Raw genomic sequence first — 22,192 nt, forward strand, 5'->3', positions numbered from 1 at the left:
CACAGATAAATAGACTTGTACAAAAATATTTATAGCCGTACTTTTTGTGGTGGCAAAAAACTGGAAAACGAGGGTATGCCCTTCTATTGGGGAGTGGCTGAACAAATTGTTGTATCTGCTGGTGATGGAATACTATTGTGCTCAAAGGAATAATAAACTGGAGAAATTCCATGTAAACTGGAGAGACCTCCAGGAATTGATGCAGAGTGAAAGGAGCAGAACTAGAAGAACATTATACTCAGAGACTGATACACTGTGGTAAAATCGAATGTAATAGACTTCTGTACTGGCAGTAATGCAATGACACAGGACAGCTCTGATGGATTTATGGAAAAGAATGCTTCCTACATTCAGAGGAAGAACTGCAGGAGAGGAAACATAGAAGAAAAACAACTGCTTGAACACATGGGTTGATGCAGACATGATTGGGGATATAGATTCGAAAGGACCACACCAAAGCAACTATCAATAATATGTAAATAAGTCTTGATTGATCACACATGTTACCAGTGGATATGTGCATTGGATATAGGAGGGAGATTGAAGGGGGGGTGATGGGGAAAGTAAAAACAAGAATCAAGTAACCATGGAAATTTTTTTTTAAAAAATTAAAATATTTAAATATTTTAAAAAAAATGTTTTTAAATGGAGGGGCAGCAAAGTAGCTCAATGAATAGAGAATCAGGCCTAGAGATGAGAGGTACTAGGTCTAAATCTGGCCTTAGATATTTTCTTTCTGCATGACACTGGGCAAGTCATTTAATTAACTCCAAAGCTTAGTCTTTACTGCTTTTCTGCCTTGGAACCAATTCTCAGTACTGATTCTAAGACAGAAGATAATGGGAGAGAGACAGGGAGGAAGGGAGGGAAGGAGGGAGGGAGGGAGTGAGGGAGTGAGGGAGGGAGAGAGGGAGGAAGGAGGAAGGAAGGAAAAGAAAATGCAAAGAGAAAGCCTTAAAATGGGACAAGCTAAGAGTGTATTTACCAACAATGATTATGACTGAAATAAGCAAATATATTAAGGATATATGAAAAAAATCCAGTCAATTCTAAAGACAAATCTATTACTAAAAGGCTAGTGTTTCACTAATCTACAAAGAAGCATTCAGGATGTGTTCAAGTGAGGGAGAAGCAGAACATGAAAGAAAGGCATATAATATTCCAAGCTAAGTCCATGAGGTAAATGTATCTCTATATAATAAAAACTGACTTTCTAAGTGCCTACCAGTCATCTACACATAGTATGTGCTCAACATTTTATTTCACTGCTGAGTTAGGGGGCAGCTGAGTGGCTTAGTGGATTGAGAGCCAGGCCTAGAGTTGGGAGGTCCAAATCTGGCCTCAGACACTTTTCAAGCTGGGTGACCCTGGACAGGTCACTTAATCCCCATTGCCTGGACCTTACCACTCTTCTGCCTTGGAACGAATACACAGTATTGACTCTAAGACAGGAGGTAAGGGTTTAAATAAAAAGTATCTTACTCATTCTCCTTTATATTTTATAGCTATTAGATCACTGGTACATGATTGAATAGTCACATTTTAGCCTCATTTTGCCCATCTGAAAAATCAGCATCTATATTATGTGCCTTATAGTACAGTTATGAGGAAAACTTTAGAAAAAATAAATTATTCTCTGCTTTTTAAGTGAAATAATCCCCTTTTATTCAATTACCTACATCTGCTGAATATGCCATTATTTACATTTCCTGCTGAGACTAAATACTTGAAGCTTCTTCCAAAGTTTAGGCAGTTTAAAGATGTAATAGAGGGACTTAAAATGTTAGATTTATTCTGATTAAAACTTGCATTATAATCCATACATCAACTATTTCCATAAATGGTGTGTGCAAAAATAGAGAATAACACCTTCCATTCACTTGCCATCTGAGGAAGAAATCTTCTTTTGAACTGGAGTAATTCCATGTGAGCTGGAATGACCTCCAGGAATTGATGTGGAGTGAGGGGAGCAGATCCAGGAGAGCATTGTATACAGAGACTGATACACTGTGGTACAATCAAACATAATGGACTTCTCTACTAGCAGCAATGCAAGGATCCAGAGCAATGCTGAGGGACTTGTGAGAAAGAAGGCTAGCTATGTTCAGGGACTGTAGGAATGGAAACACAGAAGAAAAACAACTGCTTGAACACATGGGCTGATGGGGATATTATTGGGAATGTAGACACTAAATGATAACTCTAGTCCAACTATCAATAATATGGAATTAGGTCTTGATCAGTGATACATGTAAAACCTAGTGGAATTGTGTTTCAGCTACTGGGGGATGGGGGGGTTTGGGGGGGAAGGGAAAGAACATGCAATGGTAACTATGGGAAAACATCCAAAATAAACAAAAAAGCAAACAAACAAATAAATAAGAGATCTTTATTTGCTTAAGGAGATTTTTCCTGACTGAGCAATTAAAAAAAAAAAAAAAAGCAGGGCAAGATCACATTAAACTATTATAGATTTAAAGTGGCTTTACTTTGGGAAATCCAGCAATAACTACAAGTTAATTATAGCAAATGATATTTTGAATATAATGACATTGAATAAAAATATTCAAGAAGATTCTTTTGGTCTTAAAAATCACTTACCAAAAACAGCTGCAGAGGTATTTTTTTAAAGATGGCAATGTTTTGGTTAGAATGTAAGCTCCTTGTGGGTACAGACTATCTCATTCTTGGTACCTATTTGCCCTGTGCCTAGCCCAGAGTCTAGCACACGGGAGGTACCCATTAATGCTTGTTGATTGACTGATGTAATAAGATGGAAGCTTAAAAAATACTGACTTCTTCAATGGAGGGAAAACAATCACACTATGAGTCTGAAGAAGCAAGTTCCATGAATCCCAGGATTAAAGTGATTTAGCTGTGATCATGGGAAATAGCAGTAGCAGCAAAAGCCAGTCCTATCTGATAGGAAGGATTCCTAAAAAGAGTGCCTTAAAGCCTCTTTTTTTCCCTCAAGCCAATATTTATAAAATAAGTATTAGTATATACCAGTGGTTCCCAAACTTTTTTGGCCTACTGCCCCTTTTCCAGAAAAAATACTACTTAGCCCCCTGGAAATTAATTTTTAAAAAATTTTAATAGCAATTAATAGGAAAGATAAATGCACCTGTGGCAATCACTGCCCCACCTAGATCACTGCAGCACCCACCAGGGGGCGGTAGCACCCACTTTGGGAATCACTGGTATATACACTAATTAAAGTAACACCAAATAGGCAAAAGGACTAGTTTCTTCTTCAATCTGCTGTACTATTACCCTTTTAGCAGATTTGTGATCTTCATATATATACAATATGGAAATTAAATGAACCTAGGTTCCTCATTGCTACACCCATGAAGCACCAAATTCTGGCAGCTTTTTTCAAAGTGGAAGAATAATGGCCTGACTATAGGTGGTCAGGCTCTCCATCAAATGGCACAGAGTCACTGCCTAGTGAGTTTTCCTGTGGCCACAGCAACTCCTAAAATCCTCTCCCAAAGTAAAGAAGGCTTATGATTTATGCACATGAAAAGGTGGGAATCTTATCAGCATCAGGGCATAGCCATATCTGTGTAGTCGCATGTCTTTTTAAGTATTAAAGAAATACACAGAGCTAAAAGGTTTAATTCTACTGAAAAAAATGCTGAACACTTCATTCAAGAAGCACACACAGAATGAACTTGACAGTGCTTCTTAAAATTCAGGCTCACAATCAGTCAATAAACACAAGCACTAAACTGAGTGCTAGGGATACAAAGAAAGGCAAGATAATTTCTGCTCTTAAGGAGCTCTGCCTATTGGGAAAGAAAACAAAAGAAATGGTAGGGACAAGGAAAATACATATAGGATAAACTAGAGATAATCTTTAGAGGGAAAGGACTAGTATTAAGGAGAACTAGGAAGGACAGCCCTTAGAAATTGTGATTTTAGCTGACACTTGAAATAAATCAAAAAGTGGAGATGAGGAGGGAAGGACTTCCAGACATGGAGGACAGCCATTAACAATATCTGAAGATAGAGTGTCTTAGAAAAAGGGAGTAAGGTATAAAAAGATTGAGGGGCCCCAATTTTGAAGGGCTTCGAATGCCAGAGGATACTAACTTTGATTTGGACGTTAAAAGGGAGCACCTGTATTTTAATGAATGGTCAGATCTTCACTTGAGGAAGGCTGATCTGACAGTGGAATGGAAAATGGACTGGAGAGATGAGAAACTTCAAGCAGAAAAAACAACCAGCAGACTATTGCAATAGTATAGGCATTTAACAATGTGGGTCTGCAGCAAGGTAGTGGCAGTGTCAGAGCAGAGAAGGGGAGTATAAATGTGACAGATTGGATATGAAGGGTGAGAATGTGTAAATGGAATTAGCTCACCCTCATTCATTGTTTAGACTCTAGCCACTAGAAATAATGTCACCCCACCCAAATTAGAATTAAGTGGGGAGGGGGGAGGTCTGTTACCCACATATGATAGAAAGTGACAAATCAAAAACAAGGGACTGCCCTTTGGGCAGTCCAAAACAGTGTTGAGGCTGCCATCTGTCTACTTGAAATTGGAGATGGATGCAGGAAGTGACAAAAGATGCTATCTTTTAAATATGATGGTAACTTCCTGTGGAGGCAGTTGGTGCTTTGAACTTGGTGTGGAAGGATCTCTGGTGAGACCTCAGATTGCTTCCCTTTGAATTGTCACGTGGGTAAGAAATGTGGTGCAAAAGGTGAAAATCAACCCATACTGCAGAATTTCTGACAGCTGAAAAGGGTTTAGAACCCTGACTAGAGGCAGTTGATCCTGGAGATTCGGTCAGAGCAGGAGGGTCAATTGAGCACGATCTTTGGGCTGAAAACCTGGCCTTGATTCTGCAGCTTTTCTCTCAAGATTTGTAGCTCAGCTAATTCCTCTGATCCCCCTGACCTTCCTTATCCCAATTATCATTTCCCTTCTTGAATTTCCTGTGGGTTTTGGAAGAAGGGTGGATCTGGGTGTTAGCATTCAAACTTTGTAGACTTAGTTTCCCCATAGTCAAGTAGGGCTTACCCTTGATACAAATTATCTCCTGAATCATTGTATGCAACTTTCCTAACCTTAAAGGCAACAAAACCTCCCTGGACCCAGTGAGGCAGGTCCTTTCTCAGTCTCACATTCCTGTGTCCCTCCCCCACCTGAAGCTTCTCCCATGGCAGTTATTAGAGATACTTTGTATTCCTCTGTCGTTTACAATCAACCCTGAAACTCAATAAACCCTGTTATCACTTAATCAAACTTTTGGCTAAATCATTGGTTGTTTGATAAAAGAGGGAGAAGGGGAGAAAGAATAGTTTTCTCTCTGGGTCCTGAGGGAGTTGGAGGCGTCCATCTTGGAGGAAGTGGTGATCTTTATACTTCCTCTGGACTCTTCCTTTGTGAACCTGAGAAACTGACTAGAAAGCCCTCTAGTCAGTTTCAAGCCATTTCTGGCTGGCCCTAACCTTTGTCTGTAGAAGTGCCCTTCCTCCTACCTGGTGGGCTCAGTCTGTTTCCCTTCAGTGTCTCTGTCTCAAACATGTGTACCCAGTCTGTGTCTCCCTGCTGCAGCTGCCTGCCCAATTACCTCATCCTCTCCCTTTGCTACTCTTTATACTTTAGTGTTTATATTTCCAAAACTCAGCCATTCCCTTATACCTCCTACCACCTCAATTTACTACCTCCACTACTGCACCCTCCTTTCCTACCTTCTGACTTAGGGATCTACAAGCCCCATCCACTTGCCTTATCCCCTATTACAACTATCTTATCACCCTACCTGCTTTAGTCCCTTATTACCTCCCTACCTGTTTAATCCCCTTATTACAGTTAGGCTGACTCTCTTTCTCTTCCGTTGGCGTTTCTGGAGGCTCTAACCTCAAAGAGGCCTCTCTTCTTAGAGGAGACCTTGTGGCTAGAAGCCTTGTTAAATTCACCTCTGTGCCCCTCTGTTGGGGGTCTCCAAATTCCTACCTGGTTTCAGCCTCTGGTCTGGGCCAGAGTTTCTCTCTCAATTTCCCTACCTTGCTTCCTAATTGTAAATACCACCATAATAAAAGTCATCCTGACTTGGGTCTATTTTATTTTGAAATCAAGTTAATCGATTTCTGGCGACCATACCTTAAATATGTAGTTTCCCCTCTTACAAGAATGGGAAGTCAAGCTGGGTGGGGAACTTGAATGACTGGGAAAATAGTGGTACCTTCCATAGTAATGAAGTTTGGAGGGTGACGGTGTTTAGGGAGAAAGATAATAAATTCAGTTAGATTATTAGGATTCCCCCATGACATTGCTAGCCTATGATTCCATGTTTCTAAGCTATCAAGCCACAAAATGCCTCAGACATAACAGAAGTCTTTCCTACTGTTTTTAGAACTTAATTACACAAGGACAAAATTATTTAAGTAGACAGTCATTTGCATACAAATTTTAAGTTTGTATTTGCATTCTACCCAAAATTTATGGACATTTTATTCTACAAATTAGAAGTCTTGATTATATAGAGAAAAATAACCGTAAGTTCCTAGACACCAAGTGCAGCTGAGTTATTTACTTTCTGCACTCCCGTGCAGTGTGTTCTTAACACAGTAAGTCCTCAATGAATGATTGCTGGATTTGAACATTTGATCTGACCTATTTGAGGTTATATTTCTGGTTGCTGAAAAACAACCTACGGTATTACTCTTTTCAAAGTCAGACAACCTGGAAAAAGCAAATTACAGATTCTCTAGGAGTGAAAGGATTATTGTGTGACTTCATTAATGTGTAGCCCCTTTTGTTCAGGAGAATTGAAGTCTTCTGTAGGTCGTCAGACAAGCTGCTGTTATAACTTTCCAATATTATCAAACCAAAATTGTTAGGGCAAGTCTTTTGAAAATATAAAACACCTGTTTTTATTTCAAACACCAAATCTCCACTCATTTAGAAAGTTCAAAGAAAACCAAAGATCAGGGATACTTTCTTATATCCAAGATGAGATCTGTATCTTAGAATGTGACTGTTAACAACTTCACTTATTGCTCTCAGCTTAGATTCAGGGTTTTTAGACTAGGTCTCCATGTCTGGTCTAGTCATCTTACTAATATTACAATGCCAGCTACTAAAGGTAACAATGTTTGGAATTCATCATGCCCAAGTCTTTCTTACCTCTTCCCAGAAATGCCACAGAATTATAATTTCAAAGTTGGAAAATAACTTAAAAGTTCATCTAGTGCAACCTGTCACCCTTGGCAGAAATTCTCTTTTACAGTACAACTGACAAATGATATTCATTCTTTAGGGAAAATCTTTTCTCGGGTGTCCCAAATATAAAGCACCTCAGAAGTAGTCTAAAGCACACTTCCTTTCTCTCTGGCATCCCTCTGCCATTTCTAATATGTTAGTACTTGTTCTCACTGATTTTCTGTTTGATTATCTTATCAAGAGCTCCACAATATCACTAAATGAGCTAATTCAACAACCCTACTTGATAAAAAAAAATTTTTTTTAAACTCTTACCTTCGGTCTAATACTAATAAATTCTAAGACAAAAGAATGGCAAAAGATAGGAAACTGGAGTTAAGTGACTTGCCCAGGGTCATATAGCTAAGAAGTGTCTGAGGTTAAATTTGAATCCAAGTCCTCCTGACTCCAGGCCTGGTGCTCTATCCACCTGTGCTACCTTGCTGCCCCAACAACTCCATTTTAAAGAAGTTAGTTTACTTTGAATCATGATGAATATACTTTACAGGTTACAGGTCACAAACACAATATTCTCTGGCATTAAAAGCTCCTCATAGATTAGTCCCTTGAACCTTTCTTCTTAAACTTTTTACAATCCCTCTCTCAGCCATGTACTTTCTGAACCAGTGATACTAGCTTCCTGGCCCTTCAACAAACAAGATACTCCATATCTCTTGGCTCCAGGTATTTTCTTTCAATGGCTATATCCCAGGCCTAGAATGTTCTCCTTCCTCAATTGCATGTACTGACTTTTCCTAGATCCCTTAAGTCCCAGCTAGAATCTCACCTTCTTAAGGAAGCCCTTTCCAATCCATCTTGACTTTAGTTCTGTTAATTATTCCCTATTTATCCTGTATATAATTTGTATACATTTCTTTTCTTGTTGTCTCCCCCATTACATGGTGAGCTCCTTGACTCTTTTTGGATCCCCAGTGATTAGCAGTGTCTGGCACATACTAGGTGCTTAGTAAATATTGACTGACTGACTAGTCCAAGTACCAAGTAAGATAATATCTGTAAAGTGCTTTCCAATCTTAAGTAGCTTTACAAATGTTAGCCTTTATTATTATAATAATAGTTCTGATGACCCCAACTGTGAACTCTGTTTTAAATTGTCAGGTAGATGAGTAACTAAAAAAATCTACACAGGTAGAAGAAATGTTTATTCATAAAGTTTCAACCATATAGAGAGCCAAATAAATAAAATGAAAATATAGTACCATCTCTGATGTCTGTCTGTATTAGTACTATACAATCAAAGTTAAAGGATACAACCTTCCTGTTTCTTAATCACTGGAACACAAAAATAGACACTGAATGTCACTTTGGTACAAAACAATTAAGTTAATGTTGCTCAACTACTTTCAGATACAAGTACTTTTGTGGTGGTGAGGACTGGAGTATGTGGGGGTTGAGGGGAATGTAGTTTGAGAGTTTCCTGGTGACATACTGAGTGAAAATAAAATGGCTCAACATTTTAAAAAAAAATGATTTCTTTGTCAAAACAACTCTGTGAAGATAGACTTAATTTGGGAAAAAAATCTTCCCTTCCAATTAAAGGATATGCATTAGTTGAGAAGATCTCATAAGATTGTTGCTAAATCAAAATAAGGTAATATATGTAAGGGGAAGTCCTACTGTGAAATGGAAAGAGGACCGGCCTTGGTGTCAGAAGTCTGAGGTTTGAGTTCGAGTATGGCCATTACTAGCTCCATGACACTGAATCACTCAATCTCTCTGAGTCTCAAGTTTCATATCAATAAAACGGACATAATATTTTTACTATTTTACCTCAGTTATTATCAGGTCAAATACAATATCATATACAAAAACAGTATAAAGAGTTACATTCAAGTTTTCATTGTTTAGATAAATATGTATGAGCCTTTTGTCATACTTATCTATATTTCAAGTAATCCTTAAGGAATAAATATAACTTTTGAAAAAAGACTATATTCTTCCAAGTCACCTTAAACATCTGAATATAATTTAACTTTTGATCCATAATTCTGGGCCATGAGCACATTTAGTTTAGCTAAAGGACTTTGCTATCCAAGTTTAAGTGTCACTCATTCTTTCCTTCTTTGCCAACAATTAACAAGTATGTCTAGGGATCATTTCTTGCCCTCTCTTTCTCTTTCTTCCTCTTTCCCTTTTCTTTCTCTCTTTTTCTCTTTTTTTTTTAATCCTATATCCTACCTATAGCATATATATCTTAATACTCCTTTTTGCCTCAATTAGACTATAAACTTCTTGAACTAGGGCTGTTTTTAAACTCTGTATCTCAGTGCTTAGAATAATACCCTACACAGAGTATACACAAAACAAAAGCTGGTTTGAAAATGTGAATATGTATTGGACCCTATTAACTTAATCTAACCAATCTAGTTAAAATTGTGTGTCAAGGAAGAGTAGGTAATGTTCTCAGTGAAGTCTAAGAAGTTTTCCTATGAGTAAAATCATTGAGCATAGTTTTTGTCATATCTACTTTGGCTTCTGAGGGTCTGGCTCTTGGCTTCCAAGTGATCTTTGGACAAAAAGCATTTCAAATAAATAAGGCATTGTTATTAGTCTATTAATTGTGAATTTTCATAAATTATCAAAATAGTTTTATTTTCATTTAACTTCATTAAAGAGAAATAGAACCACCCCACCTCCACCCAACAATGGTCTAGAAATTATATAATTAGAAGATAGGAGGCAGTAATCAGATATTGATTAAAAATATTTTAATCTAAAATTAATTTATAAACTTGCTGAACATAATCTCTGACACAACCAGAAGGGGAAAATTATGGAGCTTCACAAAAAAAAGTATTTGACTGCAGTGCTATAAACACTTTACAATCACTCCCTTTATCTTCCTAATGTGATATTGGAAATTTAGGGGTCCCTGAACTAATTTTGAAGTCCCTGATCTAAACTTCCTGTGGACATTTAGATCTCTTACAAACTACATTTCCCATGATTCAACTGGCTCCCTGTCTTACGTGGTGATGTAAGCCAATGTAAACAGAAGGTTAAATAGGGAAACTGGGATTGGTACTTCCTTTTTTCCTGCTGAAGCAGCCAGGGGGCAGAGGTATGGCACAGCTTTTGATTTAAATCTTAATAGGCTCCTGGCTTCATTTTTCTAAATGGCTTTCAATAAACTTTTTGAAACTATGATATTTTTCATTGTCCCTCTATATTAATTTTATTTGTTACACTAATAATAGTTATCTATGTTTAGGGGATAAAAAAAAAAAATCAATGTTAGGCTTTTCAAGTTGATTAAACCTGAACATTAGTTTAGAATATCAACTCTCCTCTCTGGGTTGGCAGGGTATGCAGGCAGAGTAGGAGGCCTCCACCCCTTAAATGAAGTCTTCTCTTTTCATCAGCTTTGGTGGAACATATGTTAAAATAGATAGTTTAAGGCTAGCACTGAGAAGCAGCAAAAAAGTCATCAGTCTTCAGTGGCAAGAGAGGATTATTGTTCAATTAGGGTTTGTTGTTTTTTTTTTTTTTCATTCCTTTCTGTGTGAGTTTCACAGTGTCTCTATATATGTTTTTCTGCTCTCTACTTTTGATTTATCCTATTCTTAATATTTCTTTTAAATGGACACCTCAGAAAAGAAAGTAAACTATTTATTTTGTTTCTAAAACAGTTTTACACACTCTTTTTACTTTAAAACTGTCTGGCTGGAATATCAATAAATGAAATTGTTTTGACTTATGTTGCCCTTGAATGATTTTCTTTTCAGAATATGCATGGTAGATTGGGATTAGGTTAACAACTAAAGTAGAATTCAGGAGAAATATGAAAACATGCTGCTGTTTAACAGAGAGGAAAGGGAAGCCAGAGGAGATGGCTTACTTGACAACTTCAGTTAATAACTTAAATAAAAAAAGAAAATCTCTACTACTGCTATTTTCTCAGAAGGTAAGTTTTTGATTCCCTCTTCCTCGTCCCACCCCTGTCCCCCAAAATAACAAGAGTTTCACTCTGAGGAAAGGACTGAATGATCTGAATAAGATTTCTTTCAACTTATATTCTAAATTGGGATATATGAATAATAATAATAATAATAATAATAATAATAATAATATCTGGCACTGAATAGTGCTTTAAGATCTGAAAAGCATTTTATGAATATTTTTTTCATTTTCCTTATCACAAAGTGGTATTATTATTCTTATTTTATAAATGAAAGAATTGAGGAAGACAAATGTTAAATAATTTGTCCAGGATTACACACAACTATTGTGTGTCTGGGGCTAAATCTGAACTCAGGGCTTCCTAACTCGAGGTCCACTGCTATTTCCAACACAGGATCGAGCTGTCTCAAAACTGATGGTTAATGTATGGATGCAAACTAAGCTAAGTAGGTATTGAAATCTTTCATCTGGGAGAAAAATAAAACTTGTTGATTATTTAGCACAAAAATTCTTTTCAAGTAATATATTCAGGGAGTGAAGATGGCAGAGTAGAAACAAGGGAAGCTCAACCCATCATAAGAAGCCTCTCCAATCAATCTTAAAATAATGCCTCAAAATGAATACTGGAGTGAAAGAACCACGACAAAGATGGAGTGAAGCAAATTTCATGCAGAGAACAATTTGAAAGGTGGGCAGGGAGGGGTCTGGTTCATCAGGATTAGAAGGGAGCATAGCTGGCAGGAGGTTATACCAAGGAGTACCAGTATAAGCAAAAAGCAAGCACCCCAAAACCATATCTACTGTTCCAGATTCTGAACCTGGGTCCAAGCCAAAGTCCAGACCCTGAGACTCTTCCTAAGCCAATAGCAGTACAACCCATTCATACTCCCAAAAGTTCCACGCTCCAGCCCAGCCTGCAGTAAGGTTGAAAATCTCAGCTGCAGGCAGTTGCATGGTCCACCTGATCTATATAAACCCAGAGAGAGGCACAGAGCTAGTCCCTACTCAAGGCTAAATTACAAGCCCCAGGGCAAGTAAGTCCACAGTGTGCCAGACCTGATCAAGCTCAGAGTGAGACCAAATGCCCTGACCCAAGTCTGAGGCTAGACTTTGAGTACAAGCACAGGATAGCTCTGCAAGCCACCAGCAATCTCAACAGGTGATGGAATCAGCAGTGGGCGGTGGCTTTCAGAACTCCCAGGCTACAAGTCATCATACCACGTTGGAAGAACTGAAACTTGAAGAAACTGAGAAATAGAGCTAAAAATCAAAGATAAACTGAAGTTTAAGAGAGTGACACCTCTATCCTGAAATCAGAGTCTACTTTTAAGATGCAAGAAGATTGAAAGTCAAGAAAAAGTCTGGGAAAATGAGCAAACACCAAAAAACCAACCACCTAGCCATAAAAAAAATTTTATGGAGACAAAAAATGAGGAAGGCACAGACACAAAAGGGGACATTGAAAGCAAAGCAAATACACATAAAGCTTTAAAGCAAATTATGAACTGGTCTCAGGCTCTGGAAGAGCTCAAAAAGTATTAAGAAAAATTAATTAAGAGAGACAGAGGAAAATGGGGCAGAGAAGTGAAAGCAATGCAAAAAGAAACTACAAAATTGGCCAAATAAAAAAGGAGTTCAAAAGCTCACAGAAGAAAATCATTCCTTAAAAATAAGAATTGGGCAACTAGAAGCTAATGACTTTCACAATTTATCCAAAAACTATTAAAACAAAATCAAAAAGAAAGAAAAAATTTAAGAAAACATGAAATATCTCACTGAAAAACAACCAAGCTGGAAAACAAATTCAGGATAGATAATTTAAAAATAATTGGACTACCTGGAAGTCATAAAAAAAAAGAAACCTGTATCTTAATACAAGAAATTATCAAAGAAAACTGCCCTGATATTCCTGAATAAGAGAGTAAAATAGAAATTGAAAGAATCCACAAATCACCTAAGGAAATAAATTCTCAAATGACACATTTAAGGAATATTATAGCTAAATTTGAGAACCTCCAGGCCAAGGAGAAAACACTGCAAATAGCCAGAAAGAAATAATTCATAAACTATGGGGCAACAGTCAGGATTACATAAGACTTAGCAACTTCCACATTAAAGGATTGGAAAACTTGGAATATGGATATTCTGAAAGGCAAAAGATTAATGTTTACAACCCAGGATCACTTATTCAGAAAAATGTGAGTATTTTCTTTCAGGAGGGAAAATGATTAATTAATAAAATAGATTTCCAAGCATTCCTGATGAAAAGACCAGAACTAAACAGAAAATCTGATGTTAAAACACAAGACGTAGCTTAAAAAGGTAAATAAGATGGAGAAAATTTAAGAGATTCAATAAGATCAAAATGTGGATTGATATTTGTAATCCTTACAATTTTTTATCAGTATTAAAGCAGTTAGAAGAAATATACATAGAAAGAGGATATGGGATAAGTTCATTAGGATGATATATGTTAAAAAAAATCCATGAGTGAAAAAGAGGATTGTACTGAGAGAAAAGGGAAGGGAGAAGTGGAATGGGGTAAATTATCTGATCTAAAGAGGTGTGAAAAACTATTACAAAGGAGGGGAGGATGTGGGAGGTGACAGGCAATAGTAAACCCTTACTCTCATTGTAATTGGTACAGAGGGAATAATAGTCATAATCACTTGGGTATAGAATCCTATCTTTAAAGAGAAGTAGGAGGGGAATAAGACAAGGAAGTGGGGCTTGGTAAAAGAAGGAAGGGGGAAGTAGAGGTGATGGTGATTAAAAGCAAAACATTTGTGAGGAGGAACAGAGTCAAAAGAGAAAGGGCAGGATCAAAAGGGGGAAATATGATGGAAGGGAATACACGGTTGATAATCATAACTGTGAATGTAAAGGGGATGAATTCACTCATAAAAAGGAAGCAACTAGCAGAGAGGATTAAAAACCAGAACCCTACATTTTTTACAAGAAATACTTTTAAGGCAGGGAGACACACACCAAATAAAGGTAAGGGGCTGTAGCAGAATTTATTGTGCATCATCTGAAGTAAAAAAAAGCAGGAGTAGCAATTAGATTAAAAGAGATATGGAAGGAAATTACAACTTGATAAAAGATACTATAGATAATGAAATAATATAAATTCTAAACATATATGCATTAAATAGTATCACTTCCGAATTTTTAAGGGAGAAATTAAATGGTTTTCAGGAGGAAATAGTAAAACCACACTAGTGGGGGGCTTCACCTTCCCCCTTTCAGATCTAGATAAATCAACCCCCTCCCCAAAATAACAAAAAAGTAAAGTAAGTGAATGAAATTTTAGAAAACTTAAGCCTAATAGATCTCTGGAAAGACCTGAACAGAAATAGAAAGGAATATACCTTTTCAGTAGTATGTGGCTCCTACACAAAAACTGACAATGTATTAAGGCATAAAAATTTCACAACGAATGCAGAAAAGCAGTAATAATAAATGCATTCTTTTTGGATAATGCAATAAAAATTATAATCATAGGGCATGCAACTAAAAACACTAGAAAAAGAACAAATTAAAAATCCCCAATTAAAGACTAAATTGGAAATCTTAAAAATTAAGGGAGAAATTAATAAAATTGAAAGTAAGATGAGTCATTGAACTAGTAAGAGTAGGAGTTGATTTTATGGGAGGGGGGACAAATTAAGACAGAAAATTGGTTAATTTGATTAAAAAAAGGAAAGAAGAAAATCAAATAATCAGTAGCAAAAATGACTTGCCACCCATTAAATGGAAATTAAAGCAATCAAGGAGTTATTTTGTGTAATTATATGCCAATCTAAGTGCAACAGATGAATATTTCAAAAAAATATAAACTTCCCAGATTAATAAAAGAGGAAATAGAATACTTAAATAATCCCATCTCAGAAAAAGAAATTGAACAAGCCATCATTGACCTATTTAAGAAAATTTCCCAAGACTGGATGGATTCACAAGTGTATTCTCCCAAACATTTAAAGGATAATTAATCCTAATACTACATAAACTATTTGGGGGAAAATAGGCAAAAAAGGAATCCTACAAAATTCTTTTTGTAAAACAAATATGGTACTGTTATGTAAGCCAGGAAGAACAGAAAAAAAGTAAAGAAATTTTATTAATGAATATAGTTGCAAAAATTTTAAGTAAAATACTAACAAGGAGACAACAAGATATCACATTGATCATTCACTATGACCAGGAGGGATATATACTAGGAATGCAGGGATGGTTTCATATTAGGAAAACTATTAGTATAACTAACCATATACAATAACAAATGAACAGAAATCAAATCATTATCTCCAATAGATGCAGAAAAAGCCTACCACAAAATATAACATCCATTCCTATTAAAATGATAAAAGAATAGGAATAGGTCATTCTTTAAAATGATAAATATTATCTACCTAAAACCATCAGCAAGTATCATTTGCAATGGAGATAAGTTAAAAGCCTTCCCAATGAGATCAGGAGTGAAGCAAAGATACCCATTGTCATGACTATTATTTAATATTCTCCTAGAAATGCTACCATTAGCAATAAGAAAAGAAAAAGAAATTGAAGGATTTAAAGTAGGCAATGAGGAAACTACACTATCACTCTTTGCCAATGCTATGATGGTATACTTAGAGAATCCTAGAGAATCAACTAAAAAACTAGTTAGAATACTTAATAATTTTAGTAAAGTTGTAGGATACAAAATAAATCCACATCAGCATTCTATATATTACCAACAAAGTCCAGCACCAAGAGTTAGAAAGACAAACCTAGGAATTCTAAGATTATAATTACAAAAAATTTTTTTCACACAAATAAAAGTCAGATCTAAACGGATGGGAAAATATTAAATGCTTATGGATAGGGTAAGTTAATATAATAAAAAAATGTCAATTCTACCTAAATTAATTTACTTATTCAGTGCCATTCCAATCAAATTACCAAATAATTATTTTATAGAACTATAAAAAATAATAGCAAAATTCACCTAGAAGAACAAAACATCAAGAATATCAAAGGAATTAATGAAAAGAAACGTGACAGAAGGTGGCCTAGCAGTACCAGATCTCAAATTGTAATATAAAGCAGTAATCATCAAAACAGTCTGGTGCAGGCTAAGAAATAGAATGGTACATCAATGGAATAGATTAGATATACAGGGGTATAGGATCTCAGTTATCTAGTGTTTCATAAACCCCAAGACAACCAGCTTTTAAATAAGAACTCACTGTTTTAACAACAACAAAAAATACGGGGAAAACTGGAAAGCAGTATGACAGAAACTAGGTAAGGGCCAATATCTCACACCCTATATCTTATATGTTCTTTTTGTGGTGGCAAAGAATTGGAAATTGAGGGGGATGTCTGTTAATTGGGGAAAGACTGAACAAACTGTGGTACATGTTGGTGATGGAATTCTGTTGTGCTATAAGAAGTGATAAGCAAGATGATTTCAGAAAAAGTTGGAAAGATCTGCATGAGCTGATGCAGACTGAAATAAGAAGAAACAGGAGAACAATGTACACAGTAACAGTAATACTGTATGATGATCAACTGTGAAAACTTGGCTTCTCTCAGCAATGCAACGGATCTGGGACAATTTTGAAAGACTTATTGTGGGGAATTCTATCCACCTCCAGAGTAGGATAGATGCAGATTAAAACATACTATCTTTCATATGAGTATATTTACAGTTTTGTTATGGGATTTTAGTTTATAGGAGTGTGCTCTTACAACAATGACCAATATGGATGTGTGTTTTGCATAATAAATATAAAATAAAAAAAAAAGAGCTGGATCCTTGAGGGGGGTCTGGAAAGGATGCTGGTTTGAGGAACCCCTTTCCAAGTAATCTAGATACATTAACCACTAATTTGGAGAAAGGATGCTCAATTTCTATGAATTCCTTTTGGGAAAACATACACCTACCTCGATGCCACTTTGTCTGGCGAGTTTGACCGCTGTGTTGTAATAGCCGCAGCGCAAAAGATGCTCCACCATCATGCGATCCATTCGTTTTTTTTTCCACATGTTGGCAGCTGCTGGCTGGTCACTGCTGTGTTCTTTAAGGTGTTCAATTCTGCGTTTGCACAACTTTGCACTCTCATCCTCAGCTTGGATTGATTCAACTGCCTAAGATATTAGAATAGGGAACAAAAGCTCAATTGGGTATCACATATACAGCCAATAGATGACATTGCCTGTCATCATAACTGTTCAAAGTCAATTAAAAAATCAATATGGCATGTACTGTTTACTGTTACATTGTAAAACCTAGACAAAATGTCAAAATAACGAAATCTTTCAAAAACAGATGCAAAGGAACATTTCTTAAATAAAACTTATTTGAATTCATAGATGCAACTAGTAAAAATTCAATGTTTAACTGATGTAAAGTTTGATTAAAATGCAGAACGACAGACACACTAACACATTGTTGATGGTCCTGTGACTTTGTCCACTCTGGAATGCAGCTTGAAATCATAGTAAGAAAGACTAAAAACGTCATATCATTTGACCCAAGGATCTTACTATTAGGCAAGTACTCCACTACAGATCTAAAATACACCCCAAAATTTGTGGCATCACTTTCTGTAGTAGCTAAGAACTGGAAACAAAGTAGAAGCCCATCATTTGACATATTAAAGTAATGTGTCCTAAGTAGTAAAATAACATTGGGTTAAACTATGAGCATGTCTGAAATAATATCCTGAGGGGGCAGGGTTGATAAAAGTAGATCTTAGCAGATAGTTCAGGGTGCCCTTTCTTTAGAAAGATGGAGACAGGACCCTGTTGATTAAAATGCCATAGAGCATAAATAAAGCTCTGACCCAATTTTCAGTTCTATCCATTCATCTCAACTTTATCAGTTCAACTATTACAAAATGATTCAGATAGAATTTCTGGAAATGAATAGTGGCAATTCTATGTACAGTACAAATAAAAAAGCATAATCCTAGCTCATCATATGCAATAAGACCAAAGAACCACTGAAACAGCGAAAGCTCAGATGAAAAACATGGTTCTTAAAGAAGAAACAAAGCAGAAAAGGAAAAAGTGGAATCCCAGGTGTTTCTCCACATGAAGGGCATACAAAATGCACAGCAGGCCAGAGAGGTGAACAGCCTTGGTTTCTGAGAAGTTTTCTTATTGATCAAATGGGGACACAAAAACTTGTATTTCCTAACTGGGTACTTGTGAAAAAGGTGCTCTGACAACGAGAGTTCTGTTGCTCCAAATCCCCAGAATCTCTCTGACCAGGGGCAAGCATCCCCCTTAGGCGTAGAAGGCTCCTACCCTTGGATCTTTGGGAAGGGTTCAGGTTCTTTCTTAATCCAAAGAATTCTACAGAATCTACAGGAGAAGCTTTGAAACAAACATCTCAGTGTATCACGTCCTGCCAATCTATATTTTGGTAGATACTGTGGGGAAATTCTAGGAAAAGATTTTACCTCTTCATTAGGTTTCTTTTGCTGATTCATGAAGCAATGGAAAGTATGACGTATTTCAAGTTAGAGATGCCCAGTTCAAATCCCAGTACTGTCATTCACTGTGCACTCTATCTGGAAAGATTGCATTGCCTCTACAGACCTCAATATTCTTGTGTTTTAACAAATGACATGTTCCATCTAGGTCTCTTTATACCAACTTCAACTCTGGAGTTTTATGAAGACTGTATACTCTGATGATGTAAATGGACCAAGGATCTGGAGATTTAGAAAAGGGCTAATTTTTAAAATTCTATTATTGAAAAAGCAACAATAGAGTACTGTGATAACTAGAAAGAATTCTAAATGGCTACTTTTAAGTTTGAATCATCCTGTCTGACATCAACAATGGGCAAAATTCCATAAGCTAAACTGTCAACAGAACATTTATAAATTTGTTGGTTAACTAAACTTGTTCCTCTCCTATTCATTCACATATACTTATTCCATATCATGGCATGGACTTAGCATGTCTTATAAAAGAAAACAAAACTAAAATTTCTCTTGAAAATAATGACTACTTTTAATTCTGAACAGATCTAAATTGTCTACAGCTGCACTTTTAACTGAAACATATATAGACACACAAAGAGTAAGGAGAATGAAATAATGGAAGAGTGAAATCATGCTTTGTGTTCATTAAAAAGCTATCTTAGTGACCACTTCCATAAATAAGTGTCCTTAAAAGAGTTTTAAAATGACATATTGATTTTTATATACCCAATCATAATTCTTGAAGTCAAGAAACATTAAGATGACAATTCCTTTTCCCCCCTACTGATGAAACTCTGCTTTAAGAAAGGTCTTAAAAACCAATAAGAATATTTCAAACACCAAACAGAGAGGATAATCTAGTTACTATATGACAGGAAATTTCCTAAGGTTTCCATATTGTTAATTATCTCTTCTCTAATAATACCTTAATTAAAAAAAAAAAACAACCAATTTTTTTTCTCACCTTCATGCTTTATTATCAGTGATGCCCAAAGTGGGCGCCGCTGCCCCCTGGTGGGTGCTGCAGCTATCCAGGGGTGAGTGGTGATGGCCACAGGTGCATTTGGAAGTGATGAATAACTGTAAGGGGGCGGTAATAGTATGTGACAGGGGGTGCTAAGGAAAATTTTTTGGAATGGGGGTGGTAGGCCAAAAAAGTTTGGGAACCACTGCTTTATACCAACACGATTTAGGTGGGCTCTAATGTGATAAGGTATCTAAGACAAATTAATTCCTTGGTAACCTCAAAAACTTCCTAACATTATTACTATTACCCAAGTCATCCGGAACCACATAGCAAAACACTTATTTTTTTTAACATTTCTGGTAATTTATGAAGTACTTTGATTCTTTTATTAGGAGGAACTTTGTAGCAAGGTGGCTAGAACTCTCAATTTATAGTCAGTCATAGGACTTGGGTTCCAGTCCTGGTTTTGAGAATCTAGAACCTCTTCATGTAATAGCTGACATCCTCTAAAGCTACCACTGTAAAACTACTCCATCCTAGACAAACAGAAAACAACAAAACAGTATCCTCTTAAAGCTACTGTTAAACATACTGAAGTCCACCTGGCTCTTCTATCTTAACATATATGGCCCTGATTTATCTGCTACACGTCTATGTAGATATATTAGACAGGACATTTCAGCAGGCTGATATGTCTTTAAAAATATATACAGATTATACAACTATATTAATTTTTTGGAATTTGGAGTTTTTACTGTAAAAGTCCATAAGTTAGGTTGAGGTTCCACTCATCAATAATTTCATCTTACAAAAAAATCTACAATACGACTCTCATTGAAAAAGAAAAACTACCATATAGATCCAAATATAGGATGCACCCGTCCCCCCCGAATATGGCTTATAGTATAAAAATTGTTATTTGTGAAATGTGAAGAGTAAATCAAACTTTCTTTTCTATCAATCAGCAACTTTTAAATTAATCAATTAAGAACTCAAAGTACCCCTACTTAACAGTAAGAGAGTTCCCAAGTCACTTGCTAAAATAGGTGACAACTCCAGAAGCCACTGCCCCACCCCTGGACAATGCTAGGCAAATTAAAAGACTAAAATTCATTCCCATAAAGTGGGGAAGGGACAGAAAGTGATGTGGAAAAAGGACTATAAAAAGTCCTGAATTTCCTGTCCAAAGAACTTTGCCTTTTGGGACTTCACCTTTTGGTCCTTCGTCTTTTGGACTTCGTTTTTTGGACTTGGCCTTCAGTCTTCTCCTTTGGAGTTGGTGAGCTGGACTGAAGGAGGAGTCTTTCCCTGAATCCTGCATTGGCTTGCTGGGTGAGTAGCTGGCCTTCCTTTCCTGGCTTCTGGAGAGGCCTTCCTTTCCTGGAGAAGGCTGCATTGGTGGAATCCTTGCTGAAGACACCACCGGGTCATCTGGCTGAAGGTTACTGAGCCCTGCTGGGGCTGAGCTGGACACCGGAGCAACATTTAGGGTGATAGGCTAGACATTTCTCTACCCTCTTCTTATATTTTTCCACTTTCACTCTTTGTAAATAAAGCTATTAAAAGTCATTTTTACTCAAGCTATATTTTTAAATTGGCAACCACAATATTACTTTGAACTTTCATATTAGCATAAAAACCTAAATTTTATATTCTTACAGAGGTATATTTCTATATTATTTTACCTTTTTTAGGAAATCACATTCTAAAGATTCAGTCAAATTTAGACTTATATAGTAAATCATGTGAAAATAATCCACCAAAAGATATCAAAATGTCACTTACCTTTCTCTTGAGGACACTTAGCTTTTCAACTACTCCATCAAGGAGACTAACGACTGAATCAACAGCAGGACAGCTGCTCAACGTTTTTTCTAGTTCTGCAACTACCATGGTGACGTGACTAGTCTCTCGGTCAATGTTTTTTTGTGCAGCTCGAAATCGTTTGTTCAGTGTTTCATATGGCACCTAAAAAAGTTACATACAATAGTGAGTCATAAACAAATATGACTGAAGTAAATTTTGTCAAACAAAACATCTTGATCAGATAAGTCTCCAATGGCACTAAGCTTTTTTTGGTAGCAAAAAACAACAAATAATTTAACTGCTAGGAGGGACTTTAAAGATCATCTTGTTCAAAATGTGCCTTTATAGGAATCCTTGGGGCATTCTTTCTCAGTTTGCCAACTCTCACCTCCTTCACTCACAATGACCATCTCCCAAACCTGGAATGTATCTTCTCCCTTCTTCATTTGTCTCTGTTAAAAGTCCTATTCTTCTTTCAGGGTTTACCTCAGGTGTCACCCTCCTCCAAGATTTAAGCTTTTTTTTAATCACATTCAGATGAACATGTCTTTTTCCTCCAGTTTTCCTAGAGTACTCCATTGGAATTCTGTCTCCCCATATCACACTCTACTATAACATTAGTCTCTCTATAAATGTATTGGGTCAACTTCAGTCCCTCCAAAACACACCTGAGAGCCAGATTCAAAATATCTAACTTTTTACAAAGTTAAGGGTATAGTTACTTTTCCATTCCTTGGTTAAATGGAGGGAATAAGCACAATGAATAAAAGAATCTAAAAACATTTACTTAAGGA

At 36.4% G+C, this 22,192-nt stretch overlaps 1 protein-coding gene across 1 annotated transcript in view; it reads right to left on the reverse strand.

Moving 5' to 3' along the window:
• The window catches only part of MAEA (macrophage erythroblast attacher, E3 ubiquitin ligase), a 125,268-nt gene extending 103,768 nt beyond the window's left edge, over positions 1 to 21,500 (reverse strand). Inside the window, exons 1-2 of the mRNA XM_044681451.1 lie at positions 21,378 to 21,500; positions 17,073 to 17,276 (exon numbers count right to left, since the gene is read on the reverse strand). Of these exons, the coding sequence (XP_044537386.1) occupies positions 17,073 to 17,276; positions 21,378 to 21,485 (312 nt within the window). The 5' untranslated portion in view covers positions 21,486 to 21,500. The remainder of the gene's footprint in view (positions 1 to 17,072; positions 17,277 to 21,377) is intronic.
• Between the last annotated feature and the right edge of the window lie 692 nt (positions 21,501 to 22,192).

Source organism: Gracilinanus agilis, chromosome 6, assembly GCF_016433145.1.
Source record: "Gracilinanus agilis isolate LMUSP501 chromosome 6, AgileGrace, whole genome shotgun sequence".
Taxonomy (NCBI): Eukaryota; Metazoa; Chordata; class Mammalia; order Didelphimorphia; family Didelphidae; genus Gracilinanus; species Gracilinanus agilis.